This window comes from Ambystoma mexicanum, chromosome 6p, assembly GCF_040938575.1.
Source record: "Ambystoma mexicanum isolate Mex_15411 chromosome 6p, UKY_AmexF1_1, whole genome shotgun sequence".
Classification (NCBI taxonomy): Eukaryota; Metazoa; Chordata; class Amphibia; order Caudata; family Ambystomatidae; genus Ambystoma; species Ambystoma mexicanum.
Genome location: NC_090935.1, coordinates 19,362,774 through 19,382,759, shown reverse-complemented (window position 1 = coordinate 19,382,759; position 19,986 = coordinate 19,362,774). Strand labels below are relative to the sequence as shown.

At 48.5% G+C, this 19,986-nt stretch overlaps 1 protein-coding gene across 4 annotated transcripts in view; it reads left to right on the top strand.

Moving 5' to 3' along the window:
• Window positions 1-19,986, top strand: part of LOC138511145 (histone-lysine N-methyltransferase NSD2-like) — a 583,237-nt gene that overhangs the window by 337,527 nt on the left and 225,724 nt on the right. For all 4 annotated transcript variants that reach the window (XR_011280576.1, XM_069626644.1, XM_069626642.1 and 1 more), the window contains one exon: window positions 250-442. Coding sequence is in view for 3 of the 4 variants with exons in the window: in XM_069626644.1 (XP_069482745.1) it covers window positions 250-442 (193 nt within the window). In the remaining variant the exon portion in view is untranslated. The remainder of the gene's footprint in view (window positions 1-249; window positions 443-19,986) is intronic.

The window sequence follows — 19,986 nt, the reverse complement described above, 5'->3', positions numbered from 1 at the left end:
AATGATGAAATGTAATTTGAAAGTGAGTTTCAAATGGGCTAAATGAGTTGACTTAGGCTAACAATAGGTTCTTTTCACACTTGGAGAAGTCCTCACTGGAAGACATTGGCTCAGTTTCCTTTAGTACACCCACAGCCATACCTGTTTAAAGTAAGGCAAATTTATGGAATATTGCTTCTTCCAGGCAGCAGTATCCTAGTGGACGGACATTATATTATTTTTCTAACATATTTGTTGCCCACTTTCTAGAACACCCCAACAAACTCCTCTGCTAAGAAGACTAAGAAACGTCGGAGACGGAAAACGGGCACTGATGGAAGAAAAGTGTCTGAAGACTACTGTTTCCGGTGCAATGATGGTGGTAAACTGGTGATTTGCGATCGCAAGTCTTGCACGAAGGCCTACCACCTCTCCTGTTTAAATCTGCTAAAGTCTCCATTTGGTAGGTCTCTAGTTGTCTTGATGTGTGCATGATAATTTAACATTGTGTTCTGCTGCAGTTTCACATATATTTATTGGAAGGGCAATGTTCAAACGGGTCCACTTGTCATTTCACACACTGGCTCGCAGATAACTACTTTGCTCATTGACATTCCCTTCAGAATCCTGCCCTGGAGCAGCAGGAATCGACACATTTTAGTACCGAAGCCACAACCTTTAACCCCAATGTGGCTTATTATAGCTGTTTGGGCAGAATTCCACTTTTTTGGTGTTCAGCTGTCCCTTTTCGGATCACTACATTTCTGGCTTTCCCCCTTGTTTTTTCAATGATATCTGAAAAATTGCTGTTTTATGTGCCCCCTGCTTCTTGACTACCTTTTTTTGAGTACACAGCCCCAGGTTGGCACATATGGTCTTGGGGGTGCATTTTAAGCAGAAGATTATAGCGCTAGGATGATTTTAGGGAGTAGGCTTGTGGCGGCAGTAATTTTTGTTGCGGCTTCACCAGGGGTGGAAGTCTTAGGAGCCCAATGTACCGGTTTGATAGCCTTTGGGGAACTAGTATATTATTTATAAGCGCTGCTCTCGGCTGTTGTTTATTTTTGTAGCCATCTGTTGTCTTAGTAAACCACTGGGATGGCCTAAAACTGCTATGCACCCATGGGCTCACTGAGGTCAGCCCTGCATCCTTTAATGTGGCTTTAATTGGTATAGGCCAGTCCTTGGCCCCAGGTGTTAGGGAGAATTCTGAGAAATGTGCCAATTCCCTCCACATTAGAGACCCCCTGCAACTTTGCTGGATGTTGAGGAGTTGAATTTTTTAAACCTGGAGAGAGTGAAACCCTTTTTCCCACTCATGTATTTTAATGTGATTTGTACACTTTCTTTTGGTTGTGGAGTCTGAAAAACTCCATAGGCATCATCTTTTTACATTGTTACACAGCACCTTCAGTGCAGTGGCACAGGGAAGTATTTTAGATTTCCCCAAGGTTAAGATCGTTTCTCTTGGATAAACTACTGTTTCCAAGAGCAGTAAAGTGAAATTGACTTTACTTACATTTGTAACTTTCTAGACCCAGCACACCCTATCTTACAATAGGGTTCTGGAGGGGTTACTAGTATCACCTTGTTCGAGGGGTTTGGGGTCCTCAACGTATTCCATATCTATGATGGTAATCGCCACAGCTGTGCTGCTTCAGAAAATCTGTCGGCGTCTGCGTCAATGACGTCGATACGCTGTCCTTGAGGGCCTCCGTCAAGCCGACGTCACCAGATGTTATAAGTAGGACGCACGACGCCCGTAGCCTCAGTTCCGTTTTTTCCGTTAACGTGTTTGCTTCGGAGATCTCGGCGCGCCTCGACTCTTCTGAGTTCTGTTCTTTCGGTTCCTCGGACCTGTTCATTTGTGAAGTTATCACATGTCTTTGTCTTTACCCCGCGGCCGGCTTTTAAGAAGTGTCAGGACTGTGGGTCCAATATGTCTTCGAAGGCCTTGCGGGAGCGTAAGAAGAAGCTTTCTGCAGGTAAGGTGACCAAGGCTCGTAAACCGAGGTCCTCTGGGCTTTCGACGGACGATTCGAGGGGCGACTCTCTGCGTCGTTGTAGTCGGTCCGGGAGATCTCAGTCCCGGAGTAGGTCCCGTCATTCCTCTGCCTCTTCGAGGCACTCACGGAAGCGCCGTCATCAGTTGCCTTCCCGGTCGCCTTCCCGGTCCTCTTCTGAGGACGCCACCTGTCGGCGGGTTGCTTGTCCCACCAAGCATTCGACTCCTGAGGAATGGGCTTCCTTCTGTAAGGAGATGTTGGCGATTTTTGAATCTCAGGGCTCTGGTCCATCCGCGCCTCAGAGGGGTCAGCCGTGACCGTACTAGAGACGCCGCTCGTACGCCTTCGGGCTCGGGTGGTCGGTACAATTCGCGGGAGACGTCCCGCTCAGACAAAGCCTGTGCCAAAGCCGTCGATGCTGTCGCCGCCGCGCTTGATGCCTTTCGAGGCTGTTTGGTTGGAGGTACCCCGTGGCACGGTGGAACCCCCCTAGAAAGGCTCTGGCCAAGGCAAAACATTTCTTAATCACTTATTCTGTGCCCACATTCCAGCCTCGATTATATTTCTGAAGTGGATGAGGATTCTGAAGATGGGTTAGTTCCTGACACAGTACCAGACGATATAATATCTGGTCATAACCAAATTGAGGACCTGCGTCAGTCGCTGCACGACGCCAGCAGTCTGGACACCTCTCCGGAGGTGGAGTTCTGTAGGCCTGAGCCTGGCACCCATGCCGAGTCCTCGTACCGGCACCTTATGTCAAGGGTCACGGATTACTTGGGGTGGTCTGCGCCACCAGTGGATTTTTTGCAGAATGACCTGATGGATATGCGCGACCAAGGTCCACCGACTGACCCGGTTCTGCCATTCCATATGGCCTTGCAAAGAAGGGTGGCAGTGGCTTGGACTGCCCCGGAGAGTCTCCCGGCAGTGAGCAAGTCTTTGCTGCAAAAATACCATCCAGCCAGTAGCGACCCCTGCTACTTGACCACGCACCCTACTCCGGAGAGTTTGGTGGTGCAGGCGGCTACGGCCCCAGCAAAGCAGGCGTCGTATCCCACCATCCCTTCTGATGGGGACGAGCGTTTTGATGGTTGGGCGAAGAAAGTGGTTTCTTCAGGGGAGGTATGGCTTTTCAGGCAGCCAACTCCATATGTGCCTTGTCACGTTTCACGCACTCTGTGGAACTGTATTGACTTAGCGGCTGAACATATTCCCGAAGGGGAGGATCGGGATGGTTTTCTTGCTATTATACAGGATGGCAAGGATGTCATGTGAGAGTCCGTTCAGTCGGGTCTGGACATGGCAGATTGTGTCAGCCGGTCCATGGTGGCGAGCACCGTAATACGCAGGTTTGCGTGGTTGCGGAAGTCGGGTTTGCTCCTGATGAACATCTTTTTGGCAGCAAGGCTGACGAGAGCCTTGAGAGGTTGCAGACCTCAAAAGCTGCAGCAAAGTCGTTGAGCGCTGCAGTTCGCCAACCTCCGCCTTTTCGTCCTAGGGCAGCAATGGAGGGGAGGTTCCTTTCGTTATTACTCATCCTTTAGTAAATGAAGAGGAGCTGCAAGTCAAAGGGGCCACCGTAGGAGTGCCAGAGGGGGGAAACGGGGTACTCGGGGTGCCAACGCCGCTCGGGCAGTTGCCTCTTTGCCCTCAGGCAATGCCGCAGCCGCTTCAGCTCAGTCATGAGGCCAGGTTCCATGGTTCGCCGGTTGGGGGAAGATTGGCGCAGCATCTTGTAGAACGGCGTGCCATTACTTCAGATGTGTGGGTTCTAGAGATCATTGCCCACTGCTACTGTCTTCCCTTTCGGCAGAGGCCTCACGACAATCCACCAGTGAATCTCTTTGAAGAGTCCAGATCCGCTCCTTGCGCAGGAAATGCAAGCCCTGCTGGAGAAAGGCGCCATAGAACTGGTGCCTGTAGCGGAGACGAACAAGGGATGGCATTCCCCTTATTTTTTGATTTCGAAGAAAGACTGGGGATTGAGACCCATCATGGACTTGCGAGGTTTGCACAAACTCCTCAGGAAGGACAAGTTCAAGATGGTTACTCTCTCTAGTCCTCCAGGCCCTTCAACTTCAGGACTGGTTGGTGTCTCTCGACCTCAAGGACGCTTACTTTCATGTGCCGATCCATCCCAAGCACAAGAAGTACCTGAAGTTTGCGGTTGGCGACTCGCACTTTCAGTTTCGGGTCCTGCCGTTCAGATTGACCTCCGCCCCGAGGGCTTTCACCAAGCTCATGGTGGTGGTGGCAGCATATCTCAGGAAAGGGGGATTCACGTCTACCCCTACCTGGACGATTGGTTGATCAGGGCAAGCTCTCACGAGCAAGTCCTGGATCATCTGTCCGTCACCTGCCACACTCCACAGGCTGGGCTTCTCCCTAAACTTGAAGTCCCACTTGACGCCAACTCAGCGGCTCCAGTACATCGGAGCAGTGCTGGACACTCCCTAGGGCAGTGTTTTCCTCCAAGTGAGGGCTCTTCATATTCAGCAGATGGTACACAAATTTCGACATGCCCTGAGTCTCCCGGCGTTCTTGAGGCTTCTCGGCCTCATGGCATCCTGCATTCTTCTGGTCCCAGAGGCTCGACTGCAGATGAGATCTTTGCAATGGGCTCTCAAGATGCAGTGGTCACACTCCTCCGACAGGTTGTTGGACCCGGTTCAGGTGCCGCTCTCGGTCGCCCAGGACCTTCCGTGGTGGGCCGACGAAGGCAATCTGATGAGGGGGGGCGCCATTTTGGCTGCCCTGGCCTGAGGTGACGATCGTGATGGACGCATCCCTCACGTGATGGGGAGCTCATGCCAACGAGTTGACAGTCAGCGGTCGTTGGTCTCTGTCGGAGTCCAGACTCCATATCAATCTGTTGGAGCTAAGGGCCGTCAGGCTTGCTCTGAAGGCTTTTCTGACGACTGTGCGAGGAAGGAATGTCCTGATTCTGACAGACAACACAGTGGCCATGCACTACCTCAACAAAAAGGGAGGGGCAGGGTAACTTCCTCTGTGCAGGGAGGCGATGCAGCTCTGGTTCTGGGCCATCCAGCAGGAAATTTCGATCTCGGCAGTTCATCTGGCCGGAGACTAAAACACGAGACGGCGGATGCTCTGAGCAGGCAGAGCGCAATCTCTCACGAGTGGGAGCTGGCTCAGGAGATTCTCCTGGAGATCTTCGCCCTTTGGGGGACCCCTCAAGTGGATCTCTTTGCCTCCAGTGTCAACCGGAAGTGCAAAATGTTCTGCTCGCGAGAAATTCCTCCAAGAGGATCCTTGGGAGACACGTTTGTGGTGGAGTGGTCCTTCCCACTGCTGTACGAGTTTCCTCCAGTCCCCGTCATCCCACAAGTGCTGCGGAGGTTAGAGATTCGGCTCCCGGATGATCCTCATTGCTCCGGCATTGGGCCCGGAGGATGTGGTACCCGGACCTTCGCGACTTGTCCATCTGCCCTCCACGTCGTCTTCCCTACCGAGACGATCTGCTCTCACGGGAGGGGGGTCAGGTTCTCCATCCAGAAGTCCGATCCCTCAACCTTCACGCTTGGCTTCTGAAAGGTTGAGGTATAAGGATTGGGACCTTCCTGAAGACGGGATGCTTTTGGCCAGACGGCCGGCAACAAAGTCCTTGTGCCGTTGGAGAAAGTTCGGCGACTGGTGCAGGGTTAAGAATGTGGATCCTTTTTCATGTGACATTCCTGTAGTTCTGTCTTTTTTGCTTCCTTTGGACCACAGGGGCCTGCAAGTGGGTAACATTAAAGGTTACCTGGCGGCGCTGTCTATATTTAAGCGCTCGTCTGAGGAGTGTTCTTATTTTAAAATCCCTTTAATTTCTCAGGTTCTGAAAGGGCTCACTAATGTGTTCCCTCCGTCACCTTTCCAGGTGCCCGGTTGGGATTTGCACCTTGTCCTCCAGTTTCTGATGGGTGCTCCGTTTGAGCCTTTGCATTCTTGCCCTTTGAGACTGTTAATTCTTAAAACTGTATTTTTGGTTGCGGTCACTTCCGCTCGCTGAGTGAGTTACAGGCACTTTCAGGTAAGCCACCCTTCACTGTTTCATAAGGACAGGGTTGTCCTTGGAGTTCGTCCTTCCTTTCTTCCGAAGGTGGTGTCGGAATTGCATTTATGCCAGGTTATCCTCATCCACATCCTGGTAAAGAAGAGGAGAGGCTCCATAGGCTCGATCCTAGGAGAGCTTTAAGCTTTTATATTTCACGCATGTCCCGGGTCAGAGTGGACGATCAACTCTTCATTGGTTACACTGGAAAGCGTTTGGGACAAACTGTGACTAAGCAGACTGTCTTGCTGGATTATTCTGGCTATTTGAGTGTTACCGCTTGGCGGGTAAAGACCCACCAGTCGGCTTGTGGGCCCATTCTACCAGTGTTATGGCTGCCTCTACTGCCCTACAGAGGGGTGTTCCTATTTGTAACCTCTGTGACGCAGCCACCTGGGCTTCGGTCCATACTTTTGTACATCACTACTCCCTCGATTCCATCCATGGGCAGGATCTGGCCTTTGGCAAGGTGGTCCTTTGCTCCGCAATTTGATTGGGCATTCTAAATTTATTTTGCTAAATTCTTTTCCTAACACCTTGCATTGGTGCTGCTTTGGGAGTCTGTCATAGATATGGAATACGTCGGAGGACCAAATCCCCTTGAACAAGTTACTCTTACCTGGTAACGTTCTTTCAATGGGATGGTCCGACGTATTCCATATTGCTCCCTCCCTGCCTTCCCCGCTACAGAATTTCTTATGCGATTGCAGCTTACGCTTCTGCAAGGCTTTGTGTGGTCAGACTGGCAGAAGACTGGTCCCACACGTTCTTGGGGGAAAAAACTACAACTGAGGCTACGTGCATCCTGTTTATAACGTCCAGTGCCGTCGGAGGAGGTCCTCGGGGGCGACGTATCGACGCAGAATGATTTTCCGAAGCAGCACAGCTGTGGTGATTAATGTCTTAGATATGGACTACGTCGTCGGACCATCCCATCGAAAGAACGTTACCAGGTAAAGACTAACTTGTTGTTTTAGTTGCGGTCACTTCCGCTCGCTGAGTGAGTTAGTCACTTTCAGGTAAGTCACCCTTCACTGTGTTTCATAAGGACAGGGTTGTCCTTAGAGTTCGTCCTTCCTTTCTTCCGAAGGTGGTGTCAGAATTGCATTTATGCCAGGTTACTCTTCCGCCATTTTATCCTCCTCCACATCCTGGTAAGAAAGTGGAGAGGCTACATAGGCTGGATCCTAGGAGAGCTTTAAGCTTCTACATTGCACGCATGTCCCGGGTCAGAGTGGACGATCAGCTTTATTGGTTATGCTGGAAGGCGTTTGGGACAAGCTATTACTAAGCAGACTTTGTCTCGATGGATTATCTTGGCAATTTCTGAATGTTACCGCATGGTGGGTATGGACCCTCCGGTAGGCTTACAGGCCCATTCTACTAGGGGTATGGCTGCCTCTACTGCTCTGCAGAGGGGTGTTTCTATTCGTAACATCTGTGATGCAGCCACCTGGGCTTCAGTCCATACTTTTGTACGTCACTACTCCCTCGATTCTATCCATGGGCAGGATCTGGCCTTTGGCAAGGCGGTCCTTTACTCTGCAATTTGATTGGGCATTCTAAATTTGTATATTCTAATTTCTTTTCCCACCTCCTTACGTTGGTACTGCTTTGGGAGTCTGTCATAGCTATGGAATACGTCGGAGGACCCAATCCCCTCGAAGAACAAGTTACTCTTACCTGGTAAAGTTCTTTCGATGGGATGGTCCGATGACATATTCCATATCGCTCCCTCCCTGCCTACCCCACTACAGAATGTATGCGATTGCAGCTTACGTTTCCGCAAGGCTTTCTGTGGTCATACAGGCAGAAGATTGGTGCCACACGTTCTGAGAAAATACTACAACTGAGGCTACGGGTGTCGTGCGTCCTACTTATAACATCCGGTGACGTCGGCTCGACGGAAGCCCTCCAGGACAGCGTATTGACTAAGACTTAATAGACGCAGGACGCAGACGCCGAAAGATTTTCCGAAGAAGCACCGCTGTGGTGATTACTGTCATAGATATGGAATACGTCGTCGGACCATCCCATCGAAAGAGTTACCAGGTAAGAGTAACTTGTTCGTCTCATGTAACATTGTTTGTTACCCTTTTCCTCACTGAATGGCTGGTGGCAGTGGCTTCTTTTTAACTACCGTGGTGTGCATTAACCGCAAGCTACGTTCGCAGCTTCAGTAAAGCATCCAAGGGTGCATAAACATCTTTATCACCAACTATGCTGCTGATACTCAGCTGGTGATCGTACTCGGTGGAGACCACAAGAAAGATAACGAGCAGCTGCTTAAAGTCTATTCCATTATAGAACTGTGGATGGACACAAACTGGATGTGCTTAAACAGTAAGAAGACATAGTTAATGGTATTCGGATCCCATCAGGCCAGAGCCACTCTCCCTCCTGAATACCGCGCACTCCAGATAGAAAACACCCAAATCCTGGTACTGGACAAAGTCGAAACCCTAGGCATGATGCTGGAGGCATCCTTGAGAGCCGAGGCTAAGGCCCAATACATAAAACATGTGCATACTATCTCAGACTACTTAAAGCCATCAGGTCCTACCTTTCGGAGGCTCATTGTGCTACTGTGGCCAGAGCGACTATACTAGCGGGCCTAGACTACGGCAACGCATTGATGTTAGGGTACAATAAAAAAATGCCTCCAAGTCTACCACATCATACAAAACAACGCTGTAAGTATCATTAAGAACAAAACCAAATTTGACCACATCAATGACTCCAGAAAAGAGCTACACTGGCTCAAAATTGAAAACAGAGGTTTAAGGCCCTTACCCTGGTACATAGATGCATCCACAGGAAAGCACCAGAGTACTTAAACGAAAATACACTGATATTCACCCAACCGCATGCTCAGATCTGATCAAGGCATGATCACAGTAGCTACCCACAAGCGTAAATTGGAACTAGGGAAATCCTTCCTCCATCACGGCAGGCTATGGAATAACCTACCCACAATATAAGAAAGGAGGCCAACTATCTGCGGTTCTGCAAACTGGTGAAGACTCCTATCTTGAAATAATTCTCCCACCAAGGGACCCCTTCTGCAAACCTATTGTTTGTCTTGTACCATGCTTTTTGTTTGTCCTTTGTGTCGTTGTTTCTGCGCCCCGAGACTCGTGAGTTACCGGCGCAATAGAAATATATAAGGGTGCCATTTTTGTTAAAACGGTTCCCGGTCGTCTTTTTTCACCATCTTTGTGGAAACGTCTTTTTCTGCATGCCAAACCAGGTTTGGTCCCATTGTTTGCTTTGCCTTTGGCCAGATTCACAAGTGAGGCCCGCCTCTGGCTCCAGGGTGTCTGAGGTAGGCAGGAAGTGTGGGAGGTGCCCGAACCTCCCTGTGCTTAGTCTAATAGGAGACCCAAATGCACGCTGTGGTGATTGGCCGGCTGACTGTCCGGAAAAGAAAAGCCACCCTGCTGGGTGACTGACAGCTAGGCTGGAATTAATGGGAGAGAACTGAATAAAAGGCAAGGCTTTTGGCTTGGAAGCGTCGACCACTGGATGAAAGAACCAAAAGAACTTTAAGAGGACGCCTGCTGCAACTTCTGGACCGTTGGTTTGCCCGGTGAAGCCCTGCTGAAGGTCCGAATCGCAAAGTTTGCATTGACAGAGAAATCCTGCAAAGGACAACTTCTCCCTTTTTGGGTTTGTAGGACCAATCCACTCCCAAGTAAGCCACCTGGACACCCATCTCGGAGCTGGTTGAATTTCCTCAGAGTTGCTGCAGGAAACCATAGAGCCAGGGAGAGGGACACCACATTGTGTGCGTTGGTTGTAAGCTGGCCTAAAGCTTTTGAAAGATCCTCCGGACTCCCACGAAGCAGGACTGACCAAGCCTGAATTCACCCCCTCTCCCCCTCCCCCCTCAGTTGAGTGTGGGACCTCAGATGTGAGGAAAGTCCAACTTGACAGCCAGGAACCCCGTTTATTGCTATTTGCTGTACCGCAAGGAACTGAAACGCGAAATACCCACTGAAAGTAAAGTTTGGCAGTTGCCAGCATTGACGGTGACAATACAATACAGTGCAGGAGTCGCCCGACGTCGTCCCTCTTGTCCCCACGACTGAGGCACAGGAACCGTGAGATCTGCAGAGCTGTACAGGAACAGAAGTCTTCAGCTGCATCTTTTTCTTTACCAAGGTACTGTAAAACTAGCCTAAGAGAAAGTACCTCTTACTGTGGAAGTGCTTGTAACCTCTGCAACTCGCAGGTCTAATCAGCTTGTGGCCCCACATTTGATTCTTCTTTTTCTCAAAGACTCTTCAGAACTTGTGCAAAGACTTTTCCATTTACCTACTTGTTGCATCCTATACAAGACATTGGCCTATTGACTTTGGCTTATCTTATTGAATTGAATTACTCTTCTCTTACTATCTGAAAGTATTTACCCTGCTTATGAATATTTGTAAGTTCTTGTGTTCTAATAACCTTTGCCTTTTACTTACCTTTAAAGAAGTATTCTGTATGCCAACAGTAAGGTATTAAGGTCCCCAGCACCTTTGTCATTGAAGTCACCTGTGGGTGTAGGTTGTCTGTGAGCCATCCCAAAAGGTCCTTGTCTGATCCAGAAACTCAGTGTACAGTATTGAAGTATATTTGCGTTACTATTCTATTGCTCCCTTCTAAAGAAGGCTTTATAACTGACTGATAAATTATTAATTGTTTATGCAAGACACCTTGAGTGTAAGAGCTTATTTGAATGTGTAACTGTGAATTCTTGTATAACTCCACTACTGCTCACATTTCCCCTCTTGAGATAAGCCTGGCTGTTTAACACGCTACTAAAACTTTGTAGTACAAGCTTATACCAAAGTTTGGGCTGCCTATACATGTAGTCATAGTTGCTTGTAGGGTTCCCAGAGGGTACTGCATTCAAACTTTGCCTAACATCAGTTCAGCAAATAGCACCACCACGGATGGACTCAATAGGTTAGGAAATTCAGCCTAAACAGAGAATTCTCCCTAACACTCGCCCCCCCCAGACTAAGGGACAGGAGGATTTAATCCACTCCTGGATGAACCTCATACCTCTAGTCGATGACATACATCCTAGAGAGTCCATCAGCATTTTGATGGTGACACCCTGATCTGTGCTCAATGGTGAAATCAAACCCTTGGAGGCAGATTGACCATCTCAATAGTTTTGGATTTTCCCCTTTCATTTGCATTAACCATCTCAAGGGTTGGTGGTCAGTCTGAATGACAAAAGTAGAACCATACAAGTATGGCCTAAACTTCTTCAGTGCCCACACAATAGCAAAGCATTCTCTTTCGATTGTTGCCCACCTTGTTTCAGGTTCCTTCAGTTTTCTACTGATGAAGCAAATGGGGTGTTCCCTACCCTTCTCATCCAGTTGGCTAAGAACTGCACCTATACCTACATTGGAAGCATCAGTTTGTACAATGAAAGTTTGGTGGTAGTCAGGAGCTCTGAGTACTGGGGCTTGGCAGAGAGCTTTCTTCAGGTTTTCAAAGGCCTGATTGCATTCCTCCGTCCATTTGACCTTCTTAGGGAATTTTGGAGAGGAGATCACATTCAGAGGAAAAGCTATGGTCCCATAGTTCTCAATGAAATTCCTGTAGTACCCAGTGAGGCCTATGAAGGCTCTCACCTGGGTCTGAGTAGTAGGTGTTGTCCAATTTTGCACAGCTTCAATCTTGCTGAGCAAAGGCCTTATTTCTCCACCTCCTACCTCATGTCCAAGGTAGACCACTTTACTCTGACCAATTTGGCACTTGCTTGCCTTTATGGTCAGATTGGCCTGCTCAAGAGCCTGCAAAACATGTCCTAAGTGGGTCACATGTTCTGCCCAGGAGTGGCTGAAGACTGCAATGTCATCCAAGTATGCCATGCAGAAGTCCTCCATCCCCGCCAGAACTTGGTTCACCATCCTTTGGAATGTTGCAGGTGCATTTTTCAGTCCAAAAGGCATAACCTTGAATTGGTATAGGCCAACTGGGGTAGAAAATGGTTTTCTCCTTGGCATGGTCTGTCAGGGCTATTTGCCAGTAGCCTGACGTAAGGTCCAGTGTGCTGAGGTACTTGGCTGCACCAAGTTTATCCACCAACTCATCTGTCCTTGGCAAAGGGTGGGCATCAGTCTTGGTGACTGCATTAAGAGCTCTATAGTCCACACAGAATCTCAACTCTTTGGATCCTGCCTTTGGTACTAACACTACTGGGCTAGACCATGGACTAGTAGAGGGCTCTATTACCCCGAGATCAAGCATCTTCTTGACCTCCCCTTTGATGTGGGTTCTGACATGTTCTGACATTCTATATCCCCTGCTTTTGACTGGCAGGCAGTCACCAGTGAGTATCTCATGCTGTCCCCAAGGGGTCAAGCCTGGTGAAAGTGAGAACAGGGAGGCAAACTGGTTTAACATAGCTTTGCACTCTTCCTGTTGCTCAGGGGTCAGATCTGAAGAGAGATTAACTCCTTCAACCTTTTCGTCCAAAGGTAAGCCTTTCAGGAGGTCAGGTAGAGCTTCACTCTCCTCCTCTTCTGATGACGCTAGGAGCAATGCTCCTACTTCTGGTCTAGAGACATAGGCTTTGAGGCGGTTGGTGTGGAAGACTCTGGGAGCTTCCCTGGGTTTGCCCAGATCCACCAGATAGTTGACCTCTCCAAGTTTTCCCACAACCTTGAAGGGTCCCATCCATTTGTCTTGCAAGGCCCTCTGCCTTGTTGGAAGCATAACTAGAACTAGCTGGTCTTGAGTAAACTCAACCATGTTAGCCTTCTGATCATGCCAATGTTTGATCAGAGCTTGGCCAGCTTTCAAGTTGTCACTTGCTTCTGCCATCATGTGTGACATTCTCCTTCGGAGACCTATCACATAGTCAGTCACTCTGACTGGCTTGGGGGAAGGAGCACTCTCCAACCCCTCCTTAATCAGGGCCAAGGGGCATCTGACGGGATGGCCATAGAGAAGTTCAAAGGGAGAATAACCCACTCCCTCCTGAGGGACTTCCCTATAAGCAAATAGAAGGCATGGCAGTAGAAGGTCCCACTTCTTCTTAAGGGGTTCTTCTAAGGCACCTATCATGCTCTTCATGGTTCTGTTAAATCTTTCTACCAACCCGTTGGTCTGAGGGTGGTAGGCGGTTGAGAACTTGTAGGTAACTCCGCAGGTTTTCCACATGGCTTTCATGTAGTTGGACATAAAATTGGTCCCCCTGTCAGAGATCACCTCCTTAGGAAACCCAACCCTGGTAAAGATACCAAGGAGGGCCTTAGCCACAGCCTGAGCTGTAACAGTCCTCATAGGAATTGCCTCAGGGTACCTAGTAGCATGGTCTACTACAACAAGGATAAACCTGTTGCCTGAGGAGGTTGGGGGATCAAGGGGACCAACAATGTCAATCCCTACCCTCTCAAATGGGACTCCCACAACTGGGAGAGGCACTAAAGGTGCCACATTCTTGGAACCAACCTTACCAGAAGTCTGGCAGGTATGGCAGCTCCTGCAATACCTATCTACTTCAGCCCCCATTTTTGGCCAATAAAAGTAGAGAGAGAGCCTTTCCTTGGTCTTCTTGAAACTCAAGTGACCAGCCAAAGGAATCTCGTGGGCTAGTTGCAAGAACTGTTGTCTGTTCTCTTGGGGCACTACTAGGCGTTGGTAGGCTCCAGGTTCAGATTCAGTTGGTTCACTGTAGAAGAGGCCATCTTCCCAGTGTAACCTATACTTCCCAGGCTCTTGCCCATTAGCCTGAGAAGCTGCCTGTTGGCGAAGGCCCTCCAGAGTTGGACATTCTCTTTGTCCCTTACGAAAAGCTGTCCTGCTGGGTCCACCTTCTGCCAGTAAAGACTGCAGCTCAGGATGGTCAGCCGGGTCCAGGTCTCCAATAAGTTCTGGGCCTCCTACTAGCTCTTCTTCAGAGTCTAGTTCAACCATACAGGGTTGTACCTCCCTCTCAGCCTCAGCTGGAGGTGGAGTTACAGGTGTAACTTTGGACAACCTTGGGGAAGTCCTTGTTGGAAGCACTGGAGTGCTTGCTGTAGGCTTTTTCCTAGGAGTCTTGGGTGGCCCCTTTGCTCCTGATCTGGTAGTTACTGCAGTAAGTTGTTCCAGTGGGAGAGGAGTGATTTCTGTCATCTCCTGAGATAAACCTCGCAGGGTTTTCTCTCTTGCAGATTTGGTGAGCTCCTGTAACCTTTTACTAGGAGGTCTGGGGGTATGTGACACAACTCCCAGAGCTTTCAGGTCATTTCCTAGCAGAACTCTTCCTGGCACTTCACATTGTATACTGACAGGTATCTTCACAGCCATATCATTACACTGGATGAGAACTGGTAACTGGGGACACATCTGCACAGGCCCTCCAGCTAACTTGGTGAGGCATTTGGGTGCCTTAGCAACATCCTCTGCCTTGTAAAATGATTCATCCACCACAGTTATGCTGGCCCCAGTGTCCCTGATGGCAGGGGTCTCCTGCCCATTCATGTGGACACTGTCCTTATAATACTCTTTAGTATTATCTGGGATAGAATTATACACACCTAAATTTTGTTGTTCCCACAACCCCAGAGAGACTAAAGAAACACTGGCTGAGACTCCAGTGGGTTCATCAGCCAGTAGTAGAAAGTTTCCACTTGCCATAGTGACTCGCTCCTCTGGAGCGAAGGCTAAGGAGACAAGTTGGACCCCGGAAGGTTTACCCTTACATCTGGGATCTCCTTTCACATGGTCAGTAGCCTTACAAACATAACAGGCCCCAAAGGTCCTTTGGAATGGAGGCTTGTTCTGACCTCCTTCTGGTTTAGCACCAGAAGGTATACTACTCTGCTGTGGTTTCCCAGGTGGCTTACCCTTATGGTTTTGTTTGGGGCCCTCTTTGGAATTAGGATTATTAGAATTCTCTTTGGAGTCTTTCTTAGGCTGTCTTCCCTCATCCTTCTTCTGAGTTACCCCAGAATCCTTGTGAGTAGCCCTGTTGGCAACCCACAAGTCAGCAGCCTTAGCTAGCTTCCTAGGATCTAATTCCTGTGAATCAGCCAAGTGCTGTCTGAGCTCAGGAGAGCAGGCATCATAAATTGACTCCATTACAAGATTTCTCATTCCTTCATAAGTGTTCACCTTGTAACCCTTAATCCATCCCTCTAAGTTTTTCAGCCCTTCACACACCCAGGTAGCCCAAGGGGTACCATCATGCTTTTTGAGGCTCCTAAACCTCTTAAAATACTGGGAAGGGGTCTTCCCAAACCTAGCTATCAAAGCTAGTTTCACACATTCATACTCTTTCCTATCCTCCTCCCCCCAACTCCATTACCACATCAGTTGCAACAGGGGGAAGCCTAGAGAACAACCAGGTGAGTAACTCATTACCTGTGATGTTCTGGAGCCCATGATTATACTCAAACATAGACAACCAATCCAACACATCCAACTTAGGCTCATACATACCAATCAATTCCTTAGGCATCCGGGGTCTTTTAGGACTGGAACTTCTAGAGGAGCCAGAGAGAGAGGCATTCTCAACAGACAATTTCTTCATTTCTAGCTCATACTTGAGCTCCATTTCCCTTAGCCTTAGTTCTTTGTCAGTTTGAGCATTAAGTTTCTTGTACTCTAATTCAAGTTTCATTCTCTCTAGTTCAAAGTATTGAGGGCTAAATGTGGGACCTGGCAAAGGTCCAGTAGGTACAGCTGGTAGAGCAGACAGAGGCCTAGAGGGACTATCTACAACAGTTTCATCCTCCTCTTCTGGTTCTGACCCAAGATCATCAATACTTTGTGCCATATCAAGGTCATTGCTGCTTTCTACATTTGTTGGAGTGATAGGTCCCTCTGGACCATCCTCCAGACTTTGGTTTTCTAACAACCTTTCTATTAGCTCTATTTTCTTTCCTTTAGTCATGAGATTCTTATGCTTACAGAGAAGTCTTAGACAATCAGCAGTTTTTGTAGCAAGGGACTCTTGACTATAACTTTCCATAGTAGACAGGTTAAAAAATGACTTTTTCTTTCTTGTGCTTAAGCTTTGTGGTTAGTTGCACTAAGGTATCTCAAAAGTACTCTAAAGTGTATACTCAATACAGATCCCACCGCTGCCACCAGTGTTAGGCAGAAACCTGTGCAGTTCCCTCTGGGACCACTGCAAAAGATTTAAGACTACAGGTGTTGGCAGTAAACCCACTTGGTAGCAGTCTGCACCGCACAGATTCACTGTGGTAGCTGTGGCTGAGCAGCCAGACTTCCCTCAAGAAGAGTTAGGCAGTATACAGAGAATACAGAATAGGTACAGAGGCACAGTAGCACAAGCAAACACTAACCAGAGCTAGGTGTAAAAGTATAAACTTATTTATTAAAGGTACACTCATAAATTACACTAGCACACTAGAAAAGATAAGAAAGTCAAACACAGTTACTATTACTCATATGTACATCCCTAATCATTTGTTGGACAATTCTAAGTTAACACCACTTATTTCCAAACAGAGGTGAGCGCTTAACGTTCGATGACACTCCAACAAGTATTACCAAAAGGGAGGGAAAAGGCAGAAATGAAGAGAGCAGTAAGGTAAAACACTTTTCACATAAGGTTAGCAAAGGCAGTCAATGGTGGAACAAGGAGAATTAGTTCGGGGCCCGCTTTAGAGGCAGCCAGGCGAAAAATGTGCCCAAGATCACACAATGTCATCAGTCTTTGCAGGTGAGAGAAAAAGGTTTTACTACGGTTCTGAAAAGTTTAGTTAGGGTGACCCAGGCCTACCCAGGTTCGAGAGCTGAGGGCTAAATCTACCCCGTACAATCGGTGGCAAGGGAGGCCGGGCGGAACACAGTACCTTTAAAAGTGGAAAGGATCCTCCAGCGGTGGTAGTTGTTCCTGGTAGTGGGTGCAAGTCGCGGCGTCGTCCCGAGGAAGAGGTGATCTCGACGGGGAGGAAGGCTGCAGGTCGTTGCACTACCAGGGATGAGGCCAGCTGTGGAGTTCTCCGGTCACAAAGGATTTTTACCCCTCTTTCGCGGTTGAGGTAAAAAGTGGTATCCCGGTTGCCGGGGTGCTTGGCACAGGCAAGGCGGCCACGAGATGCTTCGGGACGGCGAAAAGAAGGCAGCAACTGGTTGTCCCCACCAGTTAAGGGAAGAAGACTCTCCGGCGGGAGATCTCCTCTGTCGTCGGAAAAAGTGGTGAGACGGTTCTGCAGGGCTTCACCGGTGGTGTCATCTTGGCAGGTCGGCTCGGCTTCTCCCTCTTCGGCTTCTTAGGTCCTGTGGCGACTTCTGAAGTTCCAGTCCCCAAAGCCCTGCTTTTATGCAGCAAACCCCCATTCACCCAGCCTAGCTGTCACTCAAACATGCTAAGTGGTGAGCCGGCCGGCTCACCACTGGGGCCAATCAGGACGGAGTGCGACTTGAGTTACCAAGGTAACTCAGTCCAGGGTGCCTAAATCCCCCTCCACCCCTCCTAAGTACCCCAGACAGAGTGGCACCACTTTGGAGGGCTTCTGTGGAGAAGCCCGCCAAAAGTGGGACAAAGGGCTCCACTTTGGGTCAGAGTTACAGAGGTGAACACCAACGCCATTTTAGAATCAAGTTTTGGCAACAAATACCAACCGGAGTTATAATAATAAAGAAATAATCCGGCGGTATGTTTAAGGCTACCGTAAATAAATAAATAAAGGTATTAGCCTAAAACAATGGGAAATCCCATAGGAAAATATTCGCGGTCGAATATAAAAAGTAGTTTCCACTGCCACCAGCCAAAACTCGATGAGGGGGGACGGAGACGTGCCCCCTCGACTAACAGACCCCGGGGCAATGGAATTGCCCCGGCCAGTACGTCCACAATATGATGGTTTGTACTGGTTCTGTTCAGGATTTGAGACTAGTAAAGTCAATGGTGACTTTACAGACCCTGGGAGACAGTAGTCAGTCCCAGGGTATGGAGTCTATGTTGGGGGGTCCCTAGGACACCCCTGGGTTACGGCACTGAGGGTGCTGTGTAACCCATTTCACAAAAACACATGAGGCCCTATGGAGTACAAGACCCCATAGCCCATTCAACACAAGGCAAACCAAAGAAACACACTTCAAACATGTCCAAGAGTGAGGGTAAAAGAGTCTCACTCTTGGCAGGAGAAAGAAATAAACCCAGAAAATCCAGCAAAGCTGCTGGGGGACTCAATAGGTTAGGAAATTCAGCCTAAACAGAGAATTCTCCCTAACACTTGTAGGGTTCCCAGAGGGTACTGCATTCAAACTTTGCCTAACATCAGTTCAGCAAATAGCACCACCACGGATATTGGACACTGAATGGGCTTCTTTCGCTCCTTGAGTCCAGCACTCTGGTGAGGTAACTAGAGCTTGCGTCGTCCTGCTTCGGACGAGTCCTTGGGATCTTCCTGGAGCTTCAGTCCGGCTTAACCTTGCACTCGACTACAGATTTCTCGACCCCTGGCACTGTGTTCCAGCAGCAGCAAAGAAATACAGCCAGTTGGGGAAGGTCTTCCAGCAAAGTTGGTCTTGGGGTTAGTTGGTCCCACCAACCCAAGGGAAGAAGTCCTTTCCGGAGCTTCTCTTGTGGATTAGGAAAAGCAGTTTTAGCACAGCAGTAGGCCTTCACCAGGCAGTTGAATGGACCAGGAGGATGCAGCAAGCTTCTGTTCACGATTCCTTCGGATGTTTCTTCCAGTGTTCGACTGTCTTCAGTTCAACAAGCCTCGCCTATTATGCAGGTTTCTCATTTATGCACAGCCTAGCTGTCACTCACACAGCAGGGTGTCTGTCCTGCAAGGCCACCCAGCCAGCCAATCACGACTGGGTGCATTCAGGTAACCAAGGCGACTAAGGACTAGGAGTTTTGGGCACCTCCCTCGCTTCCTGCCAGACACACTGGAGCCAGGAGGTGGGTTTCAGTAATGAAGCCCGCCAAAGGAAAAACGAACAAAAGGGTTAAACCTGGTTTGGCATGCAGAGTAAAACCCAAGAAAGACCCCACAAATAGAAAATGGTGAAAAAAGAAGACGGCCATTTTGACACAATGGTCATCCATTTGTGCTATACTGCACCTCAGGATTCAGCCTGCGGTAGAATCGCACTATGGTAGGAAAATGGGAGACATTTTGGTAAAATAAGTACCCATGGGTGTCTTTAGCTTTTGGCTGTGGAAAACAACCCACAGTAAAGGTGCACCGAATTAATAAAAGGATTCACTGCCATCAACCATTAAAGGTAAGTTTGTCCTTGTAGCATAAAAGTTACTTTTAAAATGAGAAAGGGGATACTCTTTACAATCCCCAGCACGCCACATAAGGTGGGGGTGCTTGTCTCAACTAATGAAATGTAAAAGGGATCCAAAGATCCTTTCTACCCTTGGGAACTGTAGTTCTCACAAGGTTAGCCAGAGAAAGTTAACAATGGTTTGGATGTTTTATCGAAACAAAAAAGATCGAAAAAATAGATTGCAAAAAAGCTGTGCTGCATGCAACATCATATCCTAAGATGTTGCATGCGGTACAAGTTTGCGGGTAAATTTCGTTCCCTTCACCCACTTACCTGTTATCTCGGCGCCTGGTCCACTTCAGCCCTGTCCCTCCAATGCGAGTTCAATCCGCCGCCGCAGGGTCTTTTTTTAAAAAATTTAATTTAAAAAAAATAAGTTTGGTACCCGTCTCCAATATTGAGGAAGTGAGGGACACCCTCGCAATCCCCCCCCCCCAAAGCTAATATGTGCCGAACATAGGGAGCAGGGGACACCCCTCCACCCCCGCAATGCCCGCGCCGCATGTTTGGTATGTATTGGCCTAATTGTTCGGTTTAATTCGATTGAATGTTACTGGCCAAATTCGGTCAAATGTAACATTCGGTCAAATGTAACATTCGGTCAAATGTAACATTCGGTCAAATGTAACATTCGGTCAAATGTAACATTCGGTCAAATGTAACATTCGGTCAAATGTAACATTCGGT